Source organism: Empidonax traillii, unplaced genomic scaffold (assembly GCF_003031625.1).
Source record: "Empidonax traillii isolate 1590-97213 ecotype Southwest subspecies unplaced genomic scaffold, ASM303162v1 scaffold1795:size60417, whole genome shotgun sequence".
Lineage (NCBI taxonomy): Eukaryota > Metazoa > Chordata > Aves > Passeriformes > Tyrannidae > Empidonax > Empidonax traillii.
Genome location: NW_020956988.1, coordinates 25802 through 52346, shown reverse-complemented (window position 1 = coordinate 52346; position 26545 = coordinate 25802). Strand labels below are relative to the sequence as shown.

The 26545-nt window shown below is 43.6% G+C and overlaps 1 protein-coding gene across 1 annotated transcript in view; it reads left to right on the top strand.

Moving 5' to 3' along the window:
• LOC114071025 (calpain-5-like) overlaps window positions 1-26545 on the top strand; it is a 48905-nt gene that overhangs the window by 5585 nt on the left and 16775 nt on the right. The window contains exons 2-6 of the mRNA XM_027908689.1: window positions 2808-2888; window positions 3711-3885; window positions 24959-25090; window positions 25546-25754; window positions 26128-26320. Of these exons, the coding sequence (XP_027764490.1) occupies window positions 3721-3885; window positions 24959-25090; window positions 25546-25754; window positions 26128-26320 (699 nt within the window). The 5' untranslated portion in view covers window positions 2808-2888; window positions 3711-3720. The remainder of the gene's footprint in view (window positions 1-2807; window positions 2889-3710; window positions 3886-24958; window positions 25091-25545; window positions 25755-26127; window positions 26321-26545) is intronic.

Here is a 26545-nt window from a genome sequence, read left to right as displayed (position 1 = left end):
AAAATAGGAAACTCACTCTGGAAAAACAGAGGGTCAGAGAAAGACTTTAAGGCTCAGAGGTTGAAAGCTGAGAGATGTGGGATCTCCTGTACTTCTGCTGATATCACAAGTGCTGAAGGAACCTTGGGGGCAGCTGTGGAGTTGCTGTTTTGCCTGGAGACAAGAAGTGCTGGGGAGCTCAGCTCAGCTCAGAGGCTGGAAAAGATTAAAAGCAAAACTGTAATTGTGTATAGTGAGGGAATAAACAAAAAATATAGGAATGGCTGATCTGTAGAACTCTTCAGGGTTGTTTTTTCCCTCTTCCTCTCTCTTCTGTCCCTGTCTTGCAGTGGTCCCTTTCTCTCTGCCAAGTAGTCAGAGTGTCTCTGAGCTGGGGTATGGTATTTTTAGGTCTGTGTTTCTTAGCCCTCACTGCACCGTGCTCAGCTCCTTCTGTGTCACATGGCAGTGCAGGGAGCCCTGGACAGAGTGGCTGCCAAGCCCTGCACGGTGTTTCCTCAGTGCTGTGCTTTAGGAGTGCCAGCTGAACCAGGGTAAAGCTGCTGGGTGTGGAGCAGGGGAAGCTGTGCTGCTGTGCACCGTGACTTGGAGGAAAGAGGAGGGAGCGTGGATCTTATTCTGGGAGCTTCAGTGATCAACTGAGGGTCAAAAACTGGGAGCTGCTTCAAAAATAAGTCTTGGAATGGAATCCTGTGCTTCTGTCTGCCTCAGGCCACGTGTTGGTAGGTGAACACCCCAGGAGAGGAGGGCTCAGCTGTGGTCCTACCTGCTCAGTGCTCAAACCACCAGGCTGTTGCATAGAAACTGCACCGACACTCTTGACTGTGGACTTTGCAAGAAGAAAGAGATGCTCTTGTTGGGCTTAAAAAGGGCAGTTTGGGGTTCCTATGAAAATAAGTTCCTGCTGGTTTTCCAAACGGTGATGGGACTTCAGTTCAGCTCCAGAGCTCAGTGTCTCGTGGGTGGATGGGAAGCAGCCAGGCTGGGCAGCCCCAGGAGCCTGAGTTCCTGAGACAAACACTCCTCTGTGTGCTCTGGATGGCACAGGGAGCCTGGAGAGGGGCAGGAGAAGCCTCCTCCTTGTGAGGGTTCCCCTCGGTGAGTACTGCCCAGTGCAGGCCAGGGGGAGCAGACAGCAGCCTGATTTCATGGGCTGTGCTCCATCACCACGTTCTGTGCAGTGCCAGGACTCTGGCTGTTGTGTAACGGGGTGTTAATCCTGGAAGCACTCACGTTCCAGTCCGGCAGATAGCGAGAGAGAAAGGGCAGGGGAATGAGGTCATTAAAGACCTACCTCAGTGAATTAGGCAGTGACAGCTGGAAACCTTGTCACTAAGGGGCTATTTTAAAAACAAATAGGCTCATTTTAGACTGTTAGTTAGCTTGTGGGGAATTTTTAATAAGCAAGAATGCCAGTTATCATGAAATAATTTCTATCCCACCCAAACAGTCAAACTATATTTTGTGGATCCTGAGCTATCTCTGTATAATTAGCAAGTTGTTCTGTACTTGAATTTGAAAAACTGGTTTGTGAGGGGAAGTAAATCTATTTGCCTTGTCTTGGGAGGCCACCTGCCAAGTGAGATGCCATGTGACTTTTTTTTTTGCGGGGGAGATATTTAAAAAGTAAATAATAGAATCATGGAATGGCCTGGGTTTGTAGGGATCTTAAAGACCATCCACTTTCAATCCCTTCCATAGGCAGGGACACTTTCCACTCAAAGCCCCACCCAGCCTGGCCTTGAACACTTCCAGGGATTGGGCAGTCATAGCTCCTCTGGATAATCTGTGCCAGAACCTTATCACCCTTACATGGAATAATTTCTTCCTAATATCTTATCTAAACCTACTGTCTTTCAGTTTGAAGCCATTCCCCCTTGTCCTGTCACTCCATGTTCTTGTGGAATAGCCCTTAAGAAAAAGGGAATTTTCTAAAAATGCCATAACATCAGTGTAGTTTTAAGTGTAGTTTTGTTTTGTTGAAGCTGGATTACACAGTCACTAAGGGACTTCATGGTCCACTTCTGGAAGGGAGAGCCATGGCCTGGCTGAAGGAATAGGATTTTTTTCCATTGATTCCAGCAGCATCAAGATTTGACTCAAAGTCATGACAGTCCTGACATATGCAAAATTTATAGCTGGAGTTTTGCCAGCTATAAGGCAAAGGACGGAGGATGATCTGGCATTTGAAGATTTGGCTGGTTGAATATCAAGAATAAAGTGTTTTATTTTTTTCTGTCCCTTTGCTGTGTAAGATTCTGCTGGCAGAAATCTGGCAGTGCTTACACTTGTGGGCAGATGGGTACAAGAATGGCAGAGAGGTAGAAGAGCACTCCTGAATACTCTCCTCATTCCCATTAGTGAAGGTATTAGAGCAACATTTCTCATCACTGAACTACCCTTTGATTTACTGGGAGGGGAGAGGGGACGTGTGAGTGGAGGGGGAGAAAAAGAGAGGAAAAGAGGGTGTTGAAACCATCCCTAGACTACTCAGGCCACAGTAACCTTCACTCAGAAGAACAAAGACATGATAAAATTGATATTTCCAAGTGTTGTTCATCACTCTTCTGTATTCCTCCTGTTGTCCTCACTTTCACACCTGCAAAGCCCTGGTTTAATTTTCTGCAAACGTGTGGAATCTCATCCAATTCATGCTGCAAGTGGCTTAAGCAGCACCAGCTGAGCACGCTGCAGCTGAACACAGAGTGGGCTGCCAGGATGATGTGCTGCCATGCTCCAGAGCAGCTGTGGTGGTTAGTTCTTATGGTCTGACATAGGACAACTTGCATTTGTCTTTGTTGCTGTAGGCAACTCAAGGCAGGGGAGGTAAATCTCTGACCTGTGCCCAGAAGGAAGAGAAGAGGAACTGACACACAGGAGCTTCCAAACACAGTAAGTTCAGATGCTCTCCCCACTCCCTTCTTTGAAGGAGAGATAATATCCCTCATGTCTTCCTAACTTCAAACTATCCTGAATGGTTTCTCTAGTTTATTTCTCAATTGTAAAATGTTTTAAAGCAATTTATTTGAGCTCTGTGGCTGTAAATATAAACTTGCTAGTTTAGATAATCAGAACTCAGGGAATTAAGTCCTGAGAGCATATTTTTTTCATTTTCTTGTTTTAGTGTTGCTGTGCTTTTAAAATATTTTAAACTCTCACCAATTATTTGCAAATATTTGCTACTTCTGGGAATTCAGTTCCCTGAAATGTAACATAAAGTTCAAAGACAGGCGCACCAGCCAAAATATTGTCACTTAAATTGAGATGGGGAACCATGGAAATCTGGTTTTGGTTTTTTTTAGGCGTAAGAGTTGGAACAGATAGTTAGAGCTTTAGTGGCCAGCAGAAGAATATAGGACAGAAGGATAGTCCAGCCCTTCACACATGGTGCAGACTGAGAGCCAAGCCCCACCCTGTTACCTTACAAATCAATTAGACAAAGAAAAATGCTGGGTTTGTGCCTGGTCTGGGCTGTTTCCTGACAAGAATTCTGTTCAGACAAAAATATGTTCCTTATTTATAGGATCTTTTGGGGTTTATAGTTTTCTAGTCCACTACTTTAACATAATCTAATTTATAATCTGGGTTATTTTGTTTGAAATAAATCGGTAATCTCATTTAGAACAAGTTATATGTGTTAATGAGTGGTATCATCCAGGGGCTTTCCAGAGCCTTTGTAATTTGCACAAGCCAATATTCATCTTATCTAGACAGGGAGCTATGCCTTCATCAGTGCAACTCTTCAGAGATCAGAAGTACCACGAGCTGAAAGAGCAGTGTATCCAGCAGAGACGGCTCTTCGAAGATCCTGAGTTTCCAGCCTCAGATGGATCCCTCTTCTATCAGTCAGCACCACCAAGGAAAGTTGAATGGAAGCGCCCAAAGGTAACTGATGAATGTTTTTTCACTCCTTGTGTCTCCTCCAGTAGAGACACCTCCACCAAGAGGAATCTGAGCAAACCTTTGTTCTTTTGTGGACTTGACACCCTCTTCCTTGGCTGTGTTTCAGTTTGGCTCTGGTGAAACCTTAGCAGCAGATTTTACCCAGAGAGAGTGGAGAGTTTTCCTTTATTGATTGATATCATCTCTGATCTCTGCATGGCTATGCTGAAGTTACTGTGCATTTTGCCTTTGACTTGTGTAAAACCTCAGTTATACACCAGGGGTTTTGTATTCCAGATGAACAGCTATTGTCTGTAAGCAAACAAAAATACTTGTGTCTATTTGCCACTTCTACTGGCATCTTAACAGGGAAGTGCTACCACTGCTTCTGTGCCATTCCAGGTCAGCATATTCCCACTCTTCTGCTTCCTCCACACCAGTGCAGAGGGACAGCAGTCTCTGCCTGTTGTGGGGGGCATCACGAAGGGGCTGATCAGAACTGTCCAGAAGGACTCAGGCTGTGAGCAAGGATTTGAAAATAGCTGATTTTGCAGGCTTTTAGAACCTCATGCAGAGCTGAGGGACTCTCCTTTTTGGAATCAGCCCCATATCACTTAGATCAAAAGCAGTAACACAAGGCACAACCCCCCTGAAATTTTCTATGGGGAAAAACCTTCTTGTTTGTGAGAGGAAAAAAAAAATAAGGAAGATATCCCCACCCATTAGTGGACAATTTTCCTGCCCATTGATATTAGTGTCAAAACAAATCCTGCTCTTTTCCTGTGATTTCCCTGGAGTTTCTCTCCCTCTGCTGGACTGAAGTGGGGCTGAGGGGCAGCTGTGTCCTGCGAAGAGGCAGGAGAAGCCTCTTGCCCCCCTGCTATCTCAGCTGGCCCTGGGATGTCCTCAGCCACCTGTCCTGCCTAACCCCTTTCTGAGGCAAACACTGCCTCTGTGTGGTGGTCCTGCTCAGCATGGGGTGAAAATACTCGGGAATGACAGTCACTCTGCTGAGTGGATATTTTGTCTGTCCTATTTTTCACTAAACCCCGGGTTTGCCTCATTTTTTTTCACTGACCTCGCGAAAGGTATGAAATCCCAAGGACATCTTGGTCAGTGTTAAACAAACAGCAGTGATCCTCAACCAGGGCTGGCAGGCATGTGGGGAAAGAGTGGATAAGCTTGCTTCAGAGATAAACAGTGTTCTTTAGTTACTCATAAAGGACAATAACAGTCTGATCCTACAGAATGAGTCTTATGTGCTTTCCTGGTTCTCTTACTTGACCCTCTGTTTTATAAGCCCCGGTTTTGCTTTCATCTGCATCTTCTCTTTATGAAAGGGCTGTGATTGCACCCTTATTTTCCTGAAAGACAGAGCTGGTTTGTGTTCAGTAAGACAGCACAGAAAGACACCGTGTGACAGGACTGCTGAACTGCTTCCCAAGAAACCCCTCTTGTGTCCAGGCCACAGAAGGGACACTGCTGCCTTTGATTAACTCACTGGTGCCAAAGGTCAGATCCGTGGCTGGAGGTGGAGAACCTGCCCCGTGTTCCTAGAAACACTGTGTGCCATTGGTCCCATTCTCCACTTTCTCACCAATTTTTTTGCAGTGCTTTCAGGTGTGATTATCACCATGCAAGTGAGAAGTCCAGGAAATAAGATACTGTGTGCTGCAATGATACAGCATGTAGGAATAAACAGAGCAAGCGTCTCCCCCACTTCCCAAACTGGGAAGTGTGGGATGAGCAGGTTGGTGATGTATCCACGGCACCGCGAGGGACTGGGGTGCCAGAGAACACAGGAGTTCTGACCTCTGCACCTTTATGGGAGGCAGCACCAGCTCTTCTTTGCTTCTAACTGGTGGAAAACAATACATTCTCTCAGAAGCCGAAACATCCTCATATTTACAAATGCTGATTTGAAACTTCCTCTGCCTCTCTAGCTGTCTAAGAAGATTTTACCTTCCTTTGGAAGGTGGAGGGGGCTTGGGGCATGTCTGTCTGCCTGGGCACTTAATCTGGGTTACCTTTCCAGATTTTGCATTAATGTTCTTTATTCCACAGGATTTGTGGTCACGAAGCCCTCCAGAATATTTAACAGTATCCCAGTCCTCATAAATTTTGTGGAATGAGCATCATGAAAAGCTTGGCTGTCAGGTGCAAGAACACCTGTGTTAAATGCCCCTCAGAGATAATGCTCTTCATCATTTCATTCCTCTGTCTGTTCTGTAGCTGCATTGCTGCAGTCTAACCCTGTTTTCTGGTTTGACTGTGAGCAAGACCAGAGACATCTGCTTATGTCTGGGACTCGTGTCAGAGTCCAGTGGTGCCTGCAGGGCAGGGAGGTGTCCTGGCACCACATCAGGGGTTGAGCAGTTGTACGACCATGCACTGCAAGAACAGTTTTGGGGCATGGAGCAGAATGACAGCTCATCACACCCTGGGATATCTGCCAGGATGGGGCCTGGGGAGAACCCAGAGCTGCAGGAGAGTGGACATTAAAGGGGAATGCCATGAGCTGGCATGGCAGAGTGATGTGGACTCCCAGCAGTGCAGTCTAGTGACATTGCTGCCTTCTGTGTGACAAAGTGTAACAGCCCCTGTGTATAGTGACACTTACCTGGCTTGCCAGATCCCCTCTCCATGCCCCCAGCTCCCTTCTGAAGTGTGGCTCTCGATTTAATGATCTCTTTTTCAGATCTGAACATGTTTTTTTAATCCCTTCAGCCACTTCTTTCCAGTCAAAAATATGAGGTGACAGCAAATGCTCTTGCTTAATCAATATAAGGGTCCCTCCCCACCTCTCCTCCTCGCTCCCCAAGCTTTGTAGAATCTAATTATTGTTCTTCTTGAAAATATTACTTGTTCTGCAAAAGTTCCTGTCATGTGCTGAAACAACTGAAGTTTTGGCTTCTGTTCCCTTGTCTATGCCCAGAATTGCTCACATTTCTCTGGTGTTGGTTGTTATTGACTCTTTTTCAATTGTAGATGAGCACAAGTTGCAAAGCTCTGTGTGCTGTGACATTTGTGTTTGCACTGGAAATGCTGGTGTATGTGGAACATGCCTGAATCTGACAGGTGAGGAAACGTGTTTCAAAGAGTGGTGATGAGCCTCTGCTGAGCTTTGAGGGAGCTCACACATCCTTTTATGTTCCTCAGGCATTGACGGGAATGCGAAGGCAGTTTCAGGTCGCAGGTTGTGTGATCCAGGCACCAGCATCCTGCAGCTTGCTTGTTCATTGTGCTTCTCTGGGATCTTTTGTAGGAGAAAAGGGCTGTGAAAGGGCTTTGCACTAAGATGAAATAAATCCTAACTGGCTTCTTTTGCTTATGTGTCTGTCACATCCTAGACCTTAACACCATGGATGTTGCCCTCCACACACAGGCCAAGTAACCGTGACCTTCAGTGGTGACTTTCAGACATGCACTCCCTGACTGCTTTCTATAGGGCTACTTGAGGATTGTAGGACTTCCTAGATTACACTGGTGATCATTTTAACAGGCACTTTTGTAAGCTGTAATTAGCTGTGATTACACACGAGTGCAGCGGCAGAGAGGCTGTTTGTCATTGTTACAAATAGTTTTATGTGCCATTAAAAGCATATTTAGCTTGTGATCTTCAGCTACAGCTCATTATCTGTGGAAAAGTTTTAAGTCAGCTGTTTCTTTGCTAAACGTATCTGTGTGTATACAGTTGCAGGGCACCTTAATTTTTATAGAAGACCTTAAGCCTTGCAGACTCAGAAGTGGTATGAAAGGTCATAGGCAAAGTAGGCTCTGACCTAAGTTTAAACCCTTCACCTTAAAGAATTAGGAAAGGTATTAAGAGCTGAACTCTGGGAAGGAGTGTGCCCTGGAAGGTAATCAGAGAGAGTGAAGGCAAGGTTTCTGTACACAATAATCCTCTTTTCCAGCTTTAAGCTGTCGAGGCAGAGACCGTGTAATCCTCCAGATGTGATGTAAACTTCTGTTTGTGCGCTGTAAGTAGATGAGCGGGGAACAACAGGTAGATGGTAAACTGTCAGAACAAAATTCCTAAATGATGGCAAAGGATTTTTTCTTTCCTCGTTAATTATGTACACCATGAACTGTGTGCCCTGAACCTCCTACGAATGGAGTCTGGCACTGCTTCATGTTTGAGCTGAGTTGTTCCAGCATCCTCGTTGCTTGATCCCGCTGAGCTGAGCTGCAGCCATCTGTCCCTCCCGTGCAGGTGTCGATCTGCAGAGGAGGAGTAGCTGCTTGCCAAGGGCTGGCTGCCATAACCCTGCAAGTGGAACCAAGGACAGGCTGCTCCTGGGGAGGAAGGTGTTAAATCCACCCCAGCTGCGGGAGCTGGGGTGTTGGCACAGCTCGCACGCATGTGGCAGCACAAAAACATGCTCTTCACACCCGTTGCCTTGGCAACTGCACATTCAGATGGCAGGATTGGCAGCGGGATCCTGCAGAAGATGATGCAGTTGCAATTAAGTCGAATTGTTTTCATGTTGATGGAATTAATTTTGAGCTAGGAAGGAAGGGGAGGGGTGATGGGTGCACACAAGTGATATTACAGTTGAGCTGCCACCCGTTTGAGATCCTGGTGTAGGCAAGTCTCCATCATGCTGTGCATTTCTTTAAAGGTAAAATCAGTGCTGGCTCTTGGCTTCTGAACTTTGTTTAGGGTTTTTTTTTGAGAGACTAAAAATCTGCCTCAAGAGCTTTATTTGTTTAGTGAGACTAGATCCATGGGGTAATCTGTACATCCCAGCTGCCACTGTTCTTGTATCCTGATGATCCCCAGACTGGAAGTTTAGGTTTTACAATGGCCCTGGGGAATTGGGCTGCTGGTAGGAGGTGGCATGAAGTGGAGGGCAAAGTCTTTCAAATCCAAGTCAAAACAAGTCTTGGCCTTACTGTATGGCTGTAATTCTGGATCAGATGGATTAGCAATCTGCTTTTTTTTGTTGCCTTATTTGGTGGAATCAGTTAATTTGGACCATTTCCACCAGCAGTTGGAAATTTAATGTCACGTTTGAGAGGAGTGGTTTGCCACTTGGTTTTGCACTGGAGTGATGAGACAGAGCTGGCCAGCTATGATTTGGTGCATGAGATACATTAATTGAAATTCAAAATGTTATGAAGGACTTAGCAGCACCCTGGTGTGTCCTAAGTGTAAGTGTCTTCAGACCAGCATTTCCCAGGCTTTTCAAGTCCAGCAACACTCAGCCAAAGGCAAGAACACTTAATCAATCATTGCTTGAAATGGTTCAGATAACTGGTTTTATTCACTACCAGTTGTAAGGTCCTGAGCTTGTCTCTAGTTGCAACTCAGAACTGATTTTTAAGCCAACTGAGTGCTGATGGCCAGTCTGGGCAGTAAAGCCCTTTGTTTGAGGGACTTGGTGATGTGAATGACCAGGTAAGTGTCGGGTGCTAAAAGCATAATGGAAAGTGCTGCTTTAGATGTTTTTTCTGCTCCTGGAAAAACGCATAAACATAAACCATCTGCCAATATTTTGAAGGGGATATTGAAATCTAAATATAACCTAAATAAGAGTGTTAATAATTCAAATACATGTGGTACATACTGATCTACAGAGAAGAAAAAAATAACTGGAATCCATCGGAACCGTAGTTCTCATTCTGCCAACCATGAATGTAAGTTCTCATAGAGAGGATCATGATAGATGAAATCTGTCATTATTACTGCTACCCTAATATGATCCGGTAATAATTTTTAAATTAATAATAGTCTTGGCTTCTCCAAGTAATTGGTCTTTTTGAGGAGCAAACATATTTTTGAAAAATGGAGGGGAAGAAGGGTGGCTTTTTTTTTTTTTTTTTGGGGGGGGGGGGGTGTGTGAAATACTGAGTAGCAACTTTCCCCCAGCTACACTAATAAAAATGAAACTTTTCTTGAATTTTTTCTTGGAGGCAAGGAAACATTTTCCAGCTGTAAAGGGCCTTCCCTTGTTGGTTTTGTAAGGTACTTAGAACAGCATGTTCTGATGGTGTCTGGCCAAACAATTCACTGAAAACATCGTGGGCTTTGTTTTTGTCTCTTGCCTTCTCCCATTATTATTTTCTCCTAAGGTTCTGAGATTGGTTTTCTTTATGTTTGTTTGGGGTTTTGTTTGTTTGGGTTTGTTTGTTTGTGTGGGATTTTTTTTTTTTTAATTATTTTTTTAACTGAACTTGTTCTGAAAAGGAAATGTCTTTTCCCTTTGCAAGAAAACACACTTCGACGTGTTCCTCCCCTCCCTGGCCCCTCTCTGTTGCTGTTCTACCATCTTCCTTCTTGTATTATTTGCAGAAATAACAGAACCGAACTGTCCAGACAAACGATCCAAACTGCTGCTATTTGTGGTATTGTAACTGATGATCTGGACGTTCTGAGGAGAGGCACGCCGGGCTTTTCTTGCCTTTCAGGACCTGCTTTTAGGACTCTATCAGCATAATTGCCTTGCACAATAAACAAGTCTGAAGTGGTGAGGGTACCAGAGCATGTGAGTGTTTCTAGCTCTTCTTTTGCTGATTTGCTTTGAGGGAAAGAGGTTCTTCGCTGAGGAGGAAAGAGGTAAAAGACCGAATGAGTGACATCCTTTTGAGGCAGAGGAGTGCTCAGAGTGGGTGTTAATGGCTGTCATGGAGATCCCGTTGATGCTCTGTCTGGGATGTGCTGTGATGTGCTGCCTCAGAAACCGGGCAGAGGGAGCTGGGAGCCAAAGAGCAGAAGGACAGAGCAGAACCAGCGTGACACCCTGGCAGGTGAAGGTAGTGAGGTCAGTGCAGCTGTTTCACACAGTCCATCGGCTTTCTTGGCCGAGAAAAGGTCAAGGTGGAGTTTTTTGGGGACTGTGTTTGTGTGTTTCACAACTGGGAGTTTTGGGGTTATTTTACAACTGGCTAAAAAAGGAAGAAACAAACAGGAGCATTTTTTGCTCTATTAGCCATGTAAAACATGGTTGGTAGCTCACAACATCTGAAAGCAGCCTCCTGAGGAAAGAGGGAAACTCCAGTGGAGTCTCCTGTGTTTAAGGTTGACATTATTATTCATCTGTTCTTGTTACCTGATCTTTCATGGAGCCAAAACCTGTAGCACAAAAGGAAGGGCCTTTATTGCCAGAGTAGAAAAGACAGCTGCCACAAGATATCCCGTATTGAATATAGTAAAAATACATAATAATCTCCTGAGGTCACATTATGTTGATCACAGTGTAAGAGGGTGGGAGACCATCGCGGGTCAGAGTGCCCAGACTGTGGCCATTGTGTTAGTTCATGTCCAACACGACTCTGATGCTTTCACAGTGGCTGTGACATGCTCTGCTGCCAGCCCTGCCTCAGCTTCCAGCAGGTGTTCTGATATTGTCAGATAAACTGGAAAATGTGTGTTGACTTTGTCTGCAGGTTTGGCCTGTTATTATTCCAAAGTAACCTTTGTCACCAAAACCTCAAAGTAATAATTAACAAGCTTGTCTCTGGAAATTTGTTGTGCACTGGACCCTGCAAGAATCCTGTTAACAGCAAATATTTTGAATCTGATGGCATTTTGTTGAAGAGGGTTGTAAAGGTGAAGCAATACAAACTTCACATCCAGTCATAAATTTCACCAATGTCAACCCCCAGCAAACTGAAATCTTGATCCATTTGCAATTATTTCTGTCTGTGAACAAGACCAACTCAATTTCTAACACAAATATGAAGACTATATGATGGGCAAGCATGGATGCATTTAGATGGATTTATTTACAGGGATGTAAATCCATGATACCAGACAGGGACTTGGGAAGCAGAATGGTGCAGTGGGAAGAAGGGTGAAGCAGTACTTGGGATTGTATTGCCACCCCAGAGCAAACCTGTGGCATTTTGAAGGCAGACAGAGTCCCAGGGGTGGTGCTATAGAATTTGAGGCATGTTACCTTTATAAGGGGAATTTAACTTGTTTTTTCTGTGCTAAGAGTAGTGATAGGAAAATGGTAACATTCTGGATGGACAGTGCAGCCATCTGCTTTTCTGGAAGATGGATCCAAGAGGCATGGTGAAGTTACCGGACAGAGCAGTCACCAAAGGGCTGTTGCAGATGTGTTTTTAAGCACTTTTTTTCCCCAGTTGTTTTGTTCCTGGAGGCAGGAAGTGAGCAGAGCTGTGTGTGGTGCCCTGAGGGCTCCTCTCACATAACCAAACAAACAAGTAGGGATCTCTTAACTCCTTTAATCCATCCCGGCAGTTATTGCTGGCAGTGCCTGGGATTCAAGTCTTGGAGGGTTACCTACAGCTGTGTGACCCTTGTCCATGTCCCATTTTCCTAGACCAGAGCCTGCAGTTCAAATCAAGGCTGAGGTGAGTCCAGTGTGCTGTGGCTCAGACATGCTCTGAATAAGAAACCCCAAGAATTTCGTGGCTTTTCATTCAGATGAGCTCCATTTCTGTGTTTGAGAAGATCCATCAGAAATGGGATCAGGAATTCTGCTTTGTTCCAGGATTTTGTGTCTCTCCACACCTTTCTGCAGCGGGCTGGTGACTTCAGCCTCTGGCAACAAGCTTAACCCTGAAGAGACCTTGATTGTGCTTCTGGGTATTAAGCAATTTGAAAAATAGAAGTGTAGGAGAACACAGTGCTCCAGAACTTGGGAGGTGACATCCTCGCTTTTTATAAGATGGATGTTTAGTTTAAGAAGTTCTATTGAGACTGAAACAGTTACTGTTTTGTTCTCCTAAGGATGTAGTTTTAAGAAGCATCTTTTTGTAAACAATAGGAATTTAATAGTTTAATATAGTTTATATAGTTTAATAATAGTTTGATTCACTCTTATTACTCTTAGTCATATAGGCTGGGGCACCTCAATATTAATATCGTGGGTTTTGGGCCCTGGCCCCTTTCAAAGCCTTGGGATTTTCACTGTGCTTGGTTTATCTCCTTGTCTTTCCCCCAGTGTGCTGAGTACGGGAGGCATCATGAAAACATTGCTTGGTACATTTCCATCTTGGTTTCTGACTGGATTAAACATTCCTCCCAAAATATTTTGCTCTTAATGTTGTGACATATTTCTTCTGAAATTGCCAAAATGTTCTCAGAATGGAGCTGTTTGCTCAGCCTTGTTTTATTAATGCGATAATTTTATTTTTATTTTGCCTGGAAAATCTTGCCCAGAAGAAGAGATGAGCAAGGAGCTATAAAACCTTCATCCGTCAGCAAATACCCACGTCCAACCTCTCCAGTGCAGTCTGTGTGGGCCCCATATGACATCAAACTGATGGCTCAATCCCATTTCTGATGCCATTTCGGAAAATTCTTTGTTCTTAGTTGTGCCCTTCTGTGTTGGCTGTGTCATGACAGGAAGGAAAAAGCCCGGTGGCACCTTGCCAGCAACCCTGGCTCCCTGCTCCAGGAGCTCGTTGAGGAGCTGGGAGTTCAGTGGGTATCCTGTGCACAGCTGCATCCTTCCTCCCCCTTGTCTCCCAGGTACCAGGGCACTGGGAGGCACGAGTTCCCACTTTTTAAGGTTAATATCCTTAGGCACACTCGTCCTTCCACGAGTGCCGCATTTCTTTCAGTACGATGAAGCGGCAGTGTTTTGAAAGTGGCAGTTTTCACAACAGCATTATTCACCCAAGTCTTCCAGGAATATAATTAACAGCAAACATTTGTAAATGACATGCATGCTTGCCAAGCAGACAGCTCTCCAGATGCCAGCATTTTGTTATCTTCTCTCTTGGCAGTCTTTGCAGTTTGTATTCCCCTCTCTCGGATTGGACGGGTGTTTTCTTACGTTGTTGCCGTTTGTTTCCCCCGAAGGGAAAAAAAAAAAATATGAAACGACCTCGATGTCATTTCTGGAACATAAACAGTACAATTCCAAGGCTCTGAATGTTTCTTTAAAGTTTAAAATGTCAGGTTTAATTTAGTTGGTTCTACCATCAGTAGATGAAAATTGGTTTCTCGGAGAATCAGCTCCTGTTTGCCCTGAGGCGATGTGGTGATGGCAAGGATGACATGGTAAAATTTATTTTGAGGCCGTAAAACAAAAAGCCTGAGGATCACATCCTCAGCCAGCATAAGTCTTCTTACAGTAATTGTTAGTTCATTGATTTAGTCTTCTGAAAGAATTAAATGTCTGAGTTCTCTGAAGGAAAAATTACAGCCCGAACATGCCAGTTGCAAAGGAAATTAAGGTATTGTTCTGTCAACACTTCACCAGGACTGGAAAGCACATAAAAAATGCCGTCTGTCTGAAGAGCTTTATGCTTTTCTCATTTTATTTTCGTATTTAAAGGGGTATTTGGGATGAGGAAAGTCCTGGAATTTGAGGCTTTGTAAGCCATTCCGTCTTAGATTTGCAGAGTAATTTGTTTGAATTTCACGCTGTTTCCCCGTGATCTAAATGTATGCTTCCTTCAAGATTAATTCTATTTCAAGATTAAATAAATATGTATGCTTTGTTGGCTGGAAAAAAAGCTCTTAAAAATCCTTCACAGCCAAAAGAACCTTTTAGAACTGCTGTTTGTGGCATTGTTTCTAACTTAATCAGAAAGGCTAACACATTTTGAATTTGCATCTTTTCTGATGTTCTTCCTCAGGAAAATATGCTTTCTATTATGAGGAAATATTACCTTCCAGATTTAATGCACTGAACTTTGGCCAGTGTTGTAGTAAGTTGTTGGGATTCCCAGGATTTCCAAACTGGTCCATCAGGAGGGTAATTTCTCAGTGATGGCACAGAATCATCTGTTGGCCATCACTGTCCTTTGTTCAACTCCTGCTAACTTGATGATTTCCTATATAGACAGTTCTATGAACCTTTTTTTTTTTTTTTTCCCTTACGTGTGGATATGATTTTCTCCTTGAAGATAAGGAACCCCATATGAACCAGCTTTAGCTGAACAGATGAAGATGCAGGTCTGCTGGCAGTGAGTTTTGTGATAAAGTGATTCTGGGTCACCTGTTTGCCACATTGCCTTCCTTGTTACCTGACAGTTGAGTAATATCATTGTCTCGGGCTGGCATCAGGCAGATGTGATGTTAGTGTTTAACAAAGGGATTTGTCTGAAATGAAGTAGTGAATTCAAATCAGTGTGTCTACACCACATTGGGAAAACCAAAAATAAGCTCGATAAATGCAGTGAAAGGGCTGTGTAAGGAAACAACATGATATAAATAAGGAAAAAAAGTTTCTTCTTGTGCCTTTCCAAGCAAGAAGCCTCTTAAATGTCTGAACAATTAAAACACAGAGATGAAAATGACTGTCATTCCGCTGGGATAAAATCATGATCAAGTAAACATTCGGACTACCCTGACAGGCTGACTCCTCCCAGGGAGCCAAAGGCTTTTCTCAATGTGTCTGTCTGACTGAATCTGCTCTAGTCTTTGTTTTGGGTTGAAGCAGAAGAAAATCCTGGATTGTGATAATGAAAACCTCGACAGTGACTCCTCGACTGGAGTCACTTGCATTTGCCATCAAAGCAAGCAGAGATTCCTCCCAGACTGAACAGGCAGGAGGAAAGGGTATCCCTAGACTTGGTGTTAAGCAGCCAAGTCATTTTGGTCACAGTGAGGGGATGCTCTGTGATCTGCCAGTCTGATTAGTGTTGATGGAGGGCACTGAGCAATTAGCAACTGGCTATCAGGCTCTGTGCTCCTTTTGGCCTTTTTTCCCCCAGGAAGAAGCCCAGTTCCAGTCAGGTTGTCTCCAGGTCTGTGTTCATCTGTTCCCCTCTTCCCAAACAGCGCTTCAACCAGTGGGGCAAATGGGTAGATGTCTCAGTGAAACTACACATGCCATGGCAACAGGCAGCTGAGTGGGAGCTGGATACTCTGGGAAAAGGCTTGTCCTTTATCAGATGTCAGAGTGCCCACAAGAGAGGGAGATACCAGAAAGCAAGCTTCCTAAACAGATCTGTGAGATGTGGAAGTAGTTCCCTTACTGGTTCCTTCTGAAGGGTGTGGAGCTGATAACAGAATGTGGGGAAGAAAAGCAAAGGTGAGAACACAGTGGAAGATACAGGACTAGAAAGGAGAGTGCCTGGTTGAAGTGTGAATTAAAGTGAAGTCATGAATATAGTGGCAATGCTGGGTATCATTTGGTATCTGCCAATCACCCTTAAAAAGTTTCCCTTCTAGCACATAATATGGTTTTTTAAATTATAAAATCTTCCTGAAGTTTTGACATAATTAGAAGAAATTGGGCTTATCCAAAAGCTGTACTCATTCTAGTCCTCTAACAGCAATCTGTGCTAGCCAAAATAACCTACATGGCATTAAGCATGTGCTTGATTGCTTGGCAGATATGACAACTGTGACTTTGCTTGAGAATCCTACTGTGGAAATGACTATTGTGGGTTTTTCAGCTTCGTCAAACAAAACTGAAGAAACTCATCTCATGTGCTGATAACTTTATTGCTAAATTAACATCAGGACAAGGCTTTAAAAGATGTTTTAGAAATAGAAGCTGGTGTTTGTTTTCAAGATGCGTAAATAAAACCCTTTCTGGTAGTTTCTGTGAGTTTATGATTCTATGACCCACTGATTTGGCTGAGTCATAGAAGTGCTTTTTGTTCAGCAGTAAAGCGGATGCTGCTGTGGCACTTTTGATGCAAAAATTTTATAGCTTAGAATTTGAACTCTTAGACAAGCAGCAGATTCCCTGAAGTGGGAAGGTGGTTGGTTGTTGAGACTGGATGCAGTGGATGCTGATGTCACTGTCCTGGCTGCAGCTCAAACCCAGTCTGGACAGGGAATGCCAGGAGTGAGCTGTAGCAGAAGGCTCAAGGAATGGCCCCATGGGAAGGCTTTTCTAGAGGTTGTGTGAGTGATCTGATAAAGGTTTGATAGCATGAAAGCTCTGTGGTTCTCTTCGAGGTATTGGACATATCTCTGTGTTACTAAAAGACAAATACCCTGTTTTACATGTTCTAAGGCTGAACTTTCCCAGGAAGGATGTCCAAACTAGAATTTAGGAGTCTTACATGGTGGGACAGAGACAAACTCTGACTTACCGGGGTTCAGCAAAGTTGTGTTGTGCTTGCTTGAATAAAATATCTATTAAAAAAAAAAATCAAAATCCAAAATTTGATAGAGTTCAAGTCATCTATTTGTTTAAGAAGCTTGTGTCTTATGCTCAGGGTTTTATATAATTTTACAGTTCCTCTTTTTATGTTATGAAAAAAAACATCTAGTCCAGAATGGTGGGGCATGGATCACAATTCCAGAAGTGTATGTGGGAGGTGTCACTGGCTACTCCTTGCACTGTTATCCCAGGCATTAAATTTCATTTTACTTTAAGAAAAGAAACTGGAGAACACCTCAAGGTGCTGTCTGAAAAAGATGAGGAAACTGGGAGGGGAGGATGAGGGATTTTTATCCTTAAGAAAGTGTCTGAGATGGATGCCATAACTAGTAGATACTGGAAACTAGGCTGAACCCAAACCCTGCTGGAAAAGGGATGTGGAAAGGGAGAACCTGTTGCTAAAGGGGTTTATGCTCTTTAATATGATGGTTTAGACTTATGCTTTTAACCTTTGCTTGCCACTGGGTAAGGAAGAAATATCTCCTGTCAAGTAAAATACATCATCTCCCAGATTAACCTTAATTTTCACTCCAGACAATGTTTCTTTAGAGGACTTGACTTCAGTTTTGCCACACAATGCCCAGTATAATAACAAAAATAATAGGTGGCTTTGCTGAAATCTGCTTAATACCTTTTTTTTTTTTTTGTTTTTTTAAGCAGCATATTCCCTTCCTCATAAAAGACAGTGATGGACAATTCCATCTGCATCAGTTGCCAGCCCCTTGAGACACAGCATAAGGTCAGACTGGACAAGCCTAAGAAGGTCATGGCCACTGAGCCAAAGTGATGCTTGTTGTCAGGCAAAGGAATCAGCTGCCTCCCCAGACAGAGCTGGGCAATCAGGAACACAGACCTGGGAATTGCTTATTCCATACTGGTCCAGTGCTGAATATTTCGGTGCAGTGCAAAACTGAGTTATTCCAACCTCCTTTTCTGATTGTCTTTATTTCCCGCCTTAGGAAACTAGTCCAAGAATTTGATAGAAAAACATGTTTTGAGGAAGCAGTAAAAAAAATGTAGCTAAATAGTGTGTGGTCTTTTAGTCTGATGAACTGTGAGTGGACTTACAGCCCATGTCTGACCTCAGGCACGTTGGTGTGTGCCTGGAAGTGATATCAGGGAGTCACTCTAAACTGACTGTCTTTGACCTTGGCCACCCCCTGTTACTTGCATTTAATGCAGAGACATTTCCCCTGCTTTGGTATGGTGTGGGTTTTTTTGTTTGTTTGTTTGTTGGGCTGAGATCTCTGGCCTGCTGACATCCCTGTTTGGAGCTAATTAGCCCTCTGAAATAAATGGTTAGTGCAGACACAGAGCCTCATGTGCAGTGAGTCTGATGTGTCTGGGGCTCTTCCCCATGTGCTGTGTCTCCCCATTCTGTGACTGTAATGTTTAATAATGATTTTGGTCTTTATGATTGATTTTATTGAATACAAAGGAATGTATTTGTAATGTCTTTTTTCCTGCTGGTGGGCAGCATTCTACAAGAAAACTTTCGGTCAGTGACCCGAAAACGATGTCTTTTCTGATGGAAAACAATTCCTTTTCCCCAGAAATTTAAATTTATACATTTGTAACCAATTAACATGATCCTTTGATTAAATTTTTCTCCCCAACAATTGCGTCACAACTGCTGTAGCTTTGGAACAGCAGAGAATGAAGTTTCCCAGAGGTTGGAATCACTCTGAACTATTACCTTTGTTTATGTGATGAGTAGAGGGGCCTCTCTCCAGTGTTACAGCACTATGGGGTGGCAAGGTGATGTCTGTACACTGCCCTTTGAAAGAACTCATGTTCTGGTTCCAGGGAGTTCAGACACTTTGCTGAGAGGACACAACTGCTGCCTGAGGTGAATCCTGCCCTAAAAATGGCATCTCTGGGTGCTGCTCATGAGGAAAAGTCACACAAACTGTGGTACTGAGTTTAGAGAAAGGAATAGGTACGAGGGGAAGGAAACAGGAGACAAAGGCTGATGTCACATAAGTTCAGGCAGAAAAAGAACTCAAGGCAGCTCTTCTCTAAAAGTGTTATGGATGTGCTTCAGTTCTGTAGAACGCTGATTTAAAGCATCACAACCTGAAACAGTGTGGCAAGAGATGGAAGAAGAGGTTTGATGTTCTTGTTTGAGGGTTCTGGGAGGACGGAAAATCTTTCATTGGAGTCTTGGGTGATTCCTGGGATGTGGTGACGGAGGACTCAGGGCAGGGCTTCAGTAAACACTTAGTTATGAGGTTCAGGAAAAGGTCAGCCCCACGGCACATCATCTGAACCCTTTCCAGCCCCTGTCAGCATTCTGGATGGGAGTGAGCTGTAGCGCTCCAAGGGTCAGGTGAAGCCTGGAGGCAGCCAAGATACACACCATGTTGCCCAATGTTTGGGAGTTTTTCTTCCAAAACATTGATTTAGATCCTCCCCAGATACACAGGCATAGGCAGGGCAAGGCTGAAACCCACAGCCTTTGTTGGGTATTAGTCACCACTCGCTCCAAGCTGAAAATGGGGAAGAAAAAAAAGAGCACTATAAAAAAAAGTCTGCAATGCATTTGGTTTTGTAATGGGATTTACTGGAGAGCGAGGAGGGGGAAGAAGCATTTCTCAATCCTCAAATAGCTGGGTTTTCTTTTATATAAGACTAGAGCACACTGGCATCCTGTTTGCCATGTTTGTGTACAGCTTCTTTTTAAGCACTTTTTGGCATTCTCTCTCTCTCGGTAACGGGTGTTGCTGGACAATAGGCATAAAGTTTGCAGAGGAGTTCCACTTCTGAGCTCGGGGTGTACAGACAGAAACCGGAGGGCTAAACCTGCCTTTTGTGTTACATGGTGTTACACAATGTCACAGCATGACAGAAGTCCCTTCCTGATCTCAGCAAAGGGTCACACTCGATCCCGGGTTTCCTTGGGTGGAGGTTGAGAACTGTCCCCGGAGGGGTTGCAGCTCTATCACAGGGCAAGACTCGAACTTAACACTTCTCTTTCTTCACTCCATGGGCAGACTTTTTTTGCAGACAAAACAAGGTTATAGAGGACTTTTTGCAAGCATTGGAATATCTAGCATGGTCGGGCTCAGTTATTTGGCTTCTTAGGGGTAACTGCAAATGCCTTGGCACACAGCCTGGTCTGGGGAGGGTTTCTGTAACCATGCCAGCACAGCTGGGCTTTATTATAGGATAGACAATCTTGTCTACCTCTTCAGCTTCACAACCAAGAGGTAAGTGCTGTCTTTGACGCCTTCCTTTAGATGAGGTTGGTTCATAGTCAGCTGCAGCCAAAGCTGAATTTTTGCATCCACGTTCAGAAAGAATTGCCTTTCCCCTTGCTTCCCCCTACACTGACCTCACTCTCTCCAGGAGCTGACTCAGGATGATGTGAGGATGGGAGAAGAGAAGACAATGGAAACAATTCTTAGCTCTGACAGAATTCAAACTGCTATAAACAATATTAAGGGAGTGGTATACTGGGTTCAAGTAGATTAGTCTGATAGAATCATGGAGAGTGCCTGTCTCCATAGGTCTTGTGTGCAAGCGGAGGTGGATTATTTTTCACATTAGAGCTGGATTCTTTAAAAGGTACAGGAGAAAATAAGCTCTAAACGTAACTGAATCCTTTGAAAATCTTAGTTGCAAGCAATATTTGCTATTTTTTCTTCCTCCCTTTCCCTGAATCTCTCTTTTTCTGGCTCAGCAAGCTGACAGACCCTAATCTGTTTATAATCTTTCCCTTTTCTCAGATCTCAAAGATCTCTCATAATGTTTTACAGTGCAGGTTCACTTAATGTCTGTGAAAACACTCAGATAATTAGTTAACTCTTTAAATGGTCTTCCTATTCGTAACTGATATTGCATAATTTTTAGTTCTTAGATATTAGTAAGACATATGCCAAAAGATGCATCTTCAGATCTAAGGGCAACTTTCTCCTTTAGCTAAATTTCTTTAAGGTTTGAAATAGACACAGAAACCTGAAGTTAATGCTTACAGTTAATCAGTTATCTGCTGTATTTTCTGTGGTGTTTCTGGTCTCAAAAAAACCCCATGCTTTCTTTTTTGTTTTTCTTTTTTCTTTTCTCTTTTTCTTTTTTTTTCTTTTCTCTTTTTCTTTTTTTTTCTTTTTCTTTTTCTCTTTTCTCTTTTTTCCCCCCCTTTTCCTCTTTCCTTTTTCTGTTTATTTTCCTGTTTCTTTTCCTTTTCCTTTTTATTTATTTATTTATTTATTTATTCATTTATTTTTCCTCTTAAGGAATCATGACAGAGCAACACACAAACCATTTCACAGCTCCTGTGACATGGGTGTTTGTTAGCTTGCATGGTTCACAATGTTCTGCAATTTCCTTTGGGGAGGCACACTGTAGCAAAAAGTTGAGTTCTCATTTTCCATATTTGTGCTGCAGTCCAAACATTCTAGTATCTCAGTGAAATTCCTGACTGCAATTTATCAGACTATATTGTGTCAGATACCCTGATATGTACCACCTTGATTTCCTTCCAGCCTACAGTGAGACAGATCTTATAAAACAGATAGAGAGCAGCAGATATGATATAATTTGATTTTCCTAAAACTTTGCCAGTTTCTGATACATTTCTCCAAAGTATGAACGTTTGGATTAATTCAAACTTTTGTACTGATGAAATAAATGACCTGGAGTACTCTCAAACTGACCTTGTGTCAATGGAGTCCTACAGGAATCCCCCTTAATCTGGTACTCCTTAGTATTTTCATTATTACTTGCCTGAGGGGCTAAGGAGGCGTGTATACTGCAAGGCAGCATGGGATAGGATTGCAAGCCACTTGAGAATTCAAACTTAGCTTGGGAAAATAATATGGAATAAATAGGGTAAAATTCAGCATCGCTTCATCAATGCACCCAAGTGCAGTGCTTTGGTATTAAGTGACTTCATGGCTCACTTAGGGAGAAAGAATGAATAGGCAGTAAGTTCACAGAACAGGATCAGAGGGTGGATCACAATCTGAACAAAAGTTGAATATGTGAAGCTCAAGAGAAAAAGAGAAAAATGCCTCCCCCAGCTTCAGTAAGCAAGAATATCGAGCTCTGCTCAGCACTGCCATAGCCTTGCCTGGAGCACAGGGCCTGGATTTGGGCACCACATGCCACCAGTGACACCAAACATGAAGAACCAGTTATTAGGACTAGAGAGAAGAGACTTGTTACAGGTTTGTAGCTTATCTGAGGAGCTGCTGTTGAAAGGAAAGGTAACTGAGCTCTCCATTCACAGAGGGCTCATGGAGCAGCTCAGCCATCCACTTCTCTGCTGACTGGTGGAGGAATGTGTGGGTTTTCCTTGCGGGTTGTGTGAAATACAGGTTAGAGAAGCTTCAGTCACAAGTAGGTCAGAGATAGCCAATTTGGGCACTTGTTGGGACTGACTGACCTGTTCACTGTCTCCTCCACTCCTATTTCCTGCAATCTCACACTCAGTTCTCATCTCCAGGCTGCTCGGTGTTCTCCCAGCCTGCTCGTTAAGCAGTTCATTTACTTACTCCTTTACAAAGAGATGAACCAGTTAAAATCATAACAAAGGGGGTCTGGGAGCCCCTGTATTCCTCACAGCATCTGTGGCCGAATGGCAGTGAATGTCAGACATCTCAAGCCTGGGCAGGACAGCAAGGAGGGGAGGTGACACGAATAGACTTCTGAGATACAAAAGGAAGCCTGGTATGAGAATCAGAGTGTCGGGGTTTTCAACAGAACCATGAGGCCCTGCAAGCTCTTACCTCACTTTCAGACCCTGTACAGCCCAGTTATAGTTCTGCAGATGGTGTTTATTTTGTTGTGCACACACACAAGGGGAGAACCGGGAAGAGCTCTGCATCTTGGATGGCGGAATGCTCCCTGCAGGCATAAATAATACAACAACTGCTTTTATTATCGGTGCTGTATTAGAAATAGTGTGCCTGTTAGACATTAATGACGTCCAATAAGATCAAGTAACTGCCTTTAAACTTTTTTTTTTTGGAAATGCGAACATATTTCTCCTTTTTACAGCACAGATGTCACGCGTTGATCCTGAGAAAAGGGATTAGGGTTAAACCATTATGTTTACAAAAGAGGTAATTCTGGTAGAACCCAGAGTCCAAGTGTTTTGGTGCTTAGGTAGCAAGAAAGAGAAGGCTTCAGGTCTCCTGAAGTGCTTGAGCCACATCTCACATCAGCTTCTCTTCCTTGTAATTCCTCTGATAGCAACTGGCTTGGTCCTCAACTACCCTGAATTATCACTGCTGGGAGCATTATTGGAAAAAGGATGTTTTGTTTTAATTAATAATTTTTCTTTTTTACATGCTTGGGGCAACCAAAAGTGCTGAAAGATCCTCACAAAGACTGCCGAATAATATATTGAAATGGCACATTTCCAGTTGTGCTGGGGGAATTGCTGCTTAGATAGCTAAAAGTATTCCTTAGAATTTGCTGTGTTGCATAAGTGGTGAAAATCAAAAAGCCCAGAAGACAGCGAACAGCTGAAATTAGCTCTAGCTTGTGCCTGAGTGTTATTGTGTGTCTCATCTGAGCCACACGGTGACAGTCATCATAGAAACCGTTATAATGGCTGTAATTAACGACACAAGGAACAGAACTGATGTAATTTTCTTATGCTGTTCTTTAGTCCCAGGAGTGCAGGTCTCTTAAGCAGTTTAATAAGGTTTATCAAGCAGGATTCTGAAGAATTTGGTGACTCTGGTGGAAACAGGGAGGTGCTGTTTCTGAGTTCTGCTGTTCCATGTTTGCTTTGGACCCCGGTAGTGAGCAAAGGCTAATCTCATCCATAAGTTTTGGCAGTTGGCACATGCTGCTCTGTTTTTTCTCCGAGGACTGTGTGAGATGTGAGACACACTTCAACTGAAAAATTACAGTTTAATGTGGTTATTTTTAGAAAAAAAAAAAAAAGGAAGAGAAGATAATTGTAGTGCACAGCAGTGCCTATTTTCTTTCAAAACCAATTAAAGTTTTGGCTTCCTCTAGTGACAAAAAAGTTTGGACAAATTCAACCCTCCCGGCTCCGTTTATCGCTTGTTTATTATTCTGACAAAATAACATTTAGAAAGGAAAAACAAACTAGAAATTATTAGTGCCGGAGTTGCCTGGGAATGGGAAACAAAACTTGAGTCTACCCCAGGCCATGTGGAACGTGTGCTACCACTGTGAAGGCCAAGCAGTCAACTGATGTCAGCCCCTGCAACAGGCAACTGGGTTGATTTACATCAGCTGAAGTGTCAGCCTGAAAGTCCTGTTGCCATTCCACATCAGACCATCCAGGGGGACTGAATGGATCTGTCCACGATGCTGATGAGCATGGTCAATTTTTCTCGTGGGGTCCATTTTTTAATTCAGATTTTTATTCAGGTCTGTCAACAAGCTTTGAAATGTCTCTAAGTGGAGACATGTGTAAGAAATACTGACAGGATAACAGTGTCTTGTAATGATCAGTTACTTGTTCCCCAAAAGGCATTTAGAATTTCAACCATCATTTAATGAGAAAAGCCCCATGCCAAAAATATAATTTTCCTAAAGAGAATGGCGGCAGCTCCATGGATTCCGTGCCGTGAGTTAACTCCAGGTGCCATCGGCTAAGCCAGCCCAGGAAAACCAGCCTCCAGCTCAGCACTGAAGTGATTCTTTACTCTGAAAATAAGCTCATCTGGTACTGATTTGTCACAGCCACATCAGAGGGAAGACTGAGAGGTCTTCACATGCCTGTGCTCTATAGCCAGGCTTTGATTGCAGTCTCGATATTTTGGGATCATCATCTATTATTACCAAAGGGCAGTGAGAATCCATGAGGTAAGGAGCGCAGGTCCTTCTTCTACTGCTCACCTCCTTAGGTGCTGTGTGCTTGGGGTCACTGCAGTAACTCAGGCTGTTGCTGAAGGAGGGTTTTCAGCATGTCAGCCAAGGGCATGGCAGTGAAGAAAGGGCTCCAGGTGTCAGTAACATCATTTCCTGATGCTTCTCTTGATGGAAAGGACACTGTGATCATTTCTGGAGTGGAGTGTCCACTAATCTCTGGTTTGTTCTGTCAGGACCTCTGTGAAGACCCCCATCTGTTTGTGAATGGAATCAGCTCCCATGACTTACACCAGGGCACCCTGGGGAACTGCTGGTTTGTGGCTGCCTGTTCCTGCCTGGCTCTGAGGAAACGCCTCTGGCAGCAGGTAGGTAACAGATGTGCATGGTGCATGAAATAAAGCTAATAAACTTTGGCTGTTTCCCTGCTTATCAGCTAATGTTTTTCCCTCTAGGACTATCAAGTAGTGAATTTTGGTAGATTCAAATCTTCTCTTCCTTTAAAAGTTCATGAGACCTCCTCACTCCTCAGTCCCATTGAGCACCAAAGAACAGATATAACAAAGCTAGAGAGTGCAAGGGGTTCTTTTTATCTCTCTCTGCAGATCAATATGAATTTTGCTTTCTTAAAAGATTGCTTGAAGTAGGACTGTATTTGGACTTTGCACCCCAAATTCACCCTCTTTTTTCACCACTTCATTTATTTACAGTCAACTGTTCATGAAGCTGAATGCCAGCAGAGTGCATGCTCCAAGGCAGTCTGCCCTCAAAATAAACCTTTACAGAGTGCACTTAATGAGCTCTCCCTTCCATGGTTTCTCAGGTGATTCCAGACTTCAGCGAACAGGAATGGGACCCTAAAAACCCGGAGAAATATGCTGGGATTTTCCGTTTCCGCTTCTGGTGCTTCGGAGAATGGACAGAGGTGGTGGTTGATGATCTGCTGCCAACAGTGGATGGGAGGTTGATCTACTGCCATTCCAATGTGAAAAATGAGTTCTGGAGCGCATTGCTGGAGAAAGCCTATGCAAAGTATGAGCTGGTTCATTGTCCTTGTAATCCTCTGTGTTGTCCCTTCTATCCAGCTGTTCGTTTTGTCTTTCAGTTCTATCAGACTTTCCCTAGGGTTTTAACTTTGCTGCTAGTAGAGAACCTAAAAAAACTCCTGAAAACTCCTTTAATCTGCACAGAGGGGGTGAATCATAAAGGAGTGCAATGCAGTCAACTTCAGAAACCCAAAGCCTTAGGGATCTTAGCAACCAGGAAAGGCCTACCTGCAATCTTCTGGGGTTTTCTTGTTCTATTTTGGTTTTGACTTGGGGGGACCCCAAATGTATTACCTACATTCCATTAGAGCACTGGTAACAGCCCCTTGGTATCTGAGAATGTTCTGTGTTGCCTCCAGGTTGGCTGGATCCTATGAAGCCCTTGATGGAGGCAGTGCTGCAGATGCCATTGTGGATTTCACTGGAGCAGTGGCAGAATCTATTGATTTGGTACAGGGCAAATATGGAGAGATCATTTCTGAGCAGATGAAGCTGTTTGAAGACTTGATGAAAGTGCATAGAAGAGGCGGGTTGATCAGCTGCTCCATTGCGGTATGTGCAGAGAGCTGGCTTTTAGGAGTCAATTTCAATTAAAATCTTCTGGAATAAACACCATTATTAGTGTATTAAGTATGTCCTTCATTTACATGTTTTTAAAAGCTTTACATGGAGAAATCTACAAAGTTGGCAGTGCTGCCAGTCCACTACGGCTCCAGGAGCCACTAAATACAGTCACAAAACTTCAAAGCTGCTTGTGCTGCCACTCTGCTGTGGGTC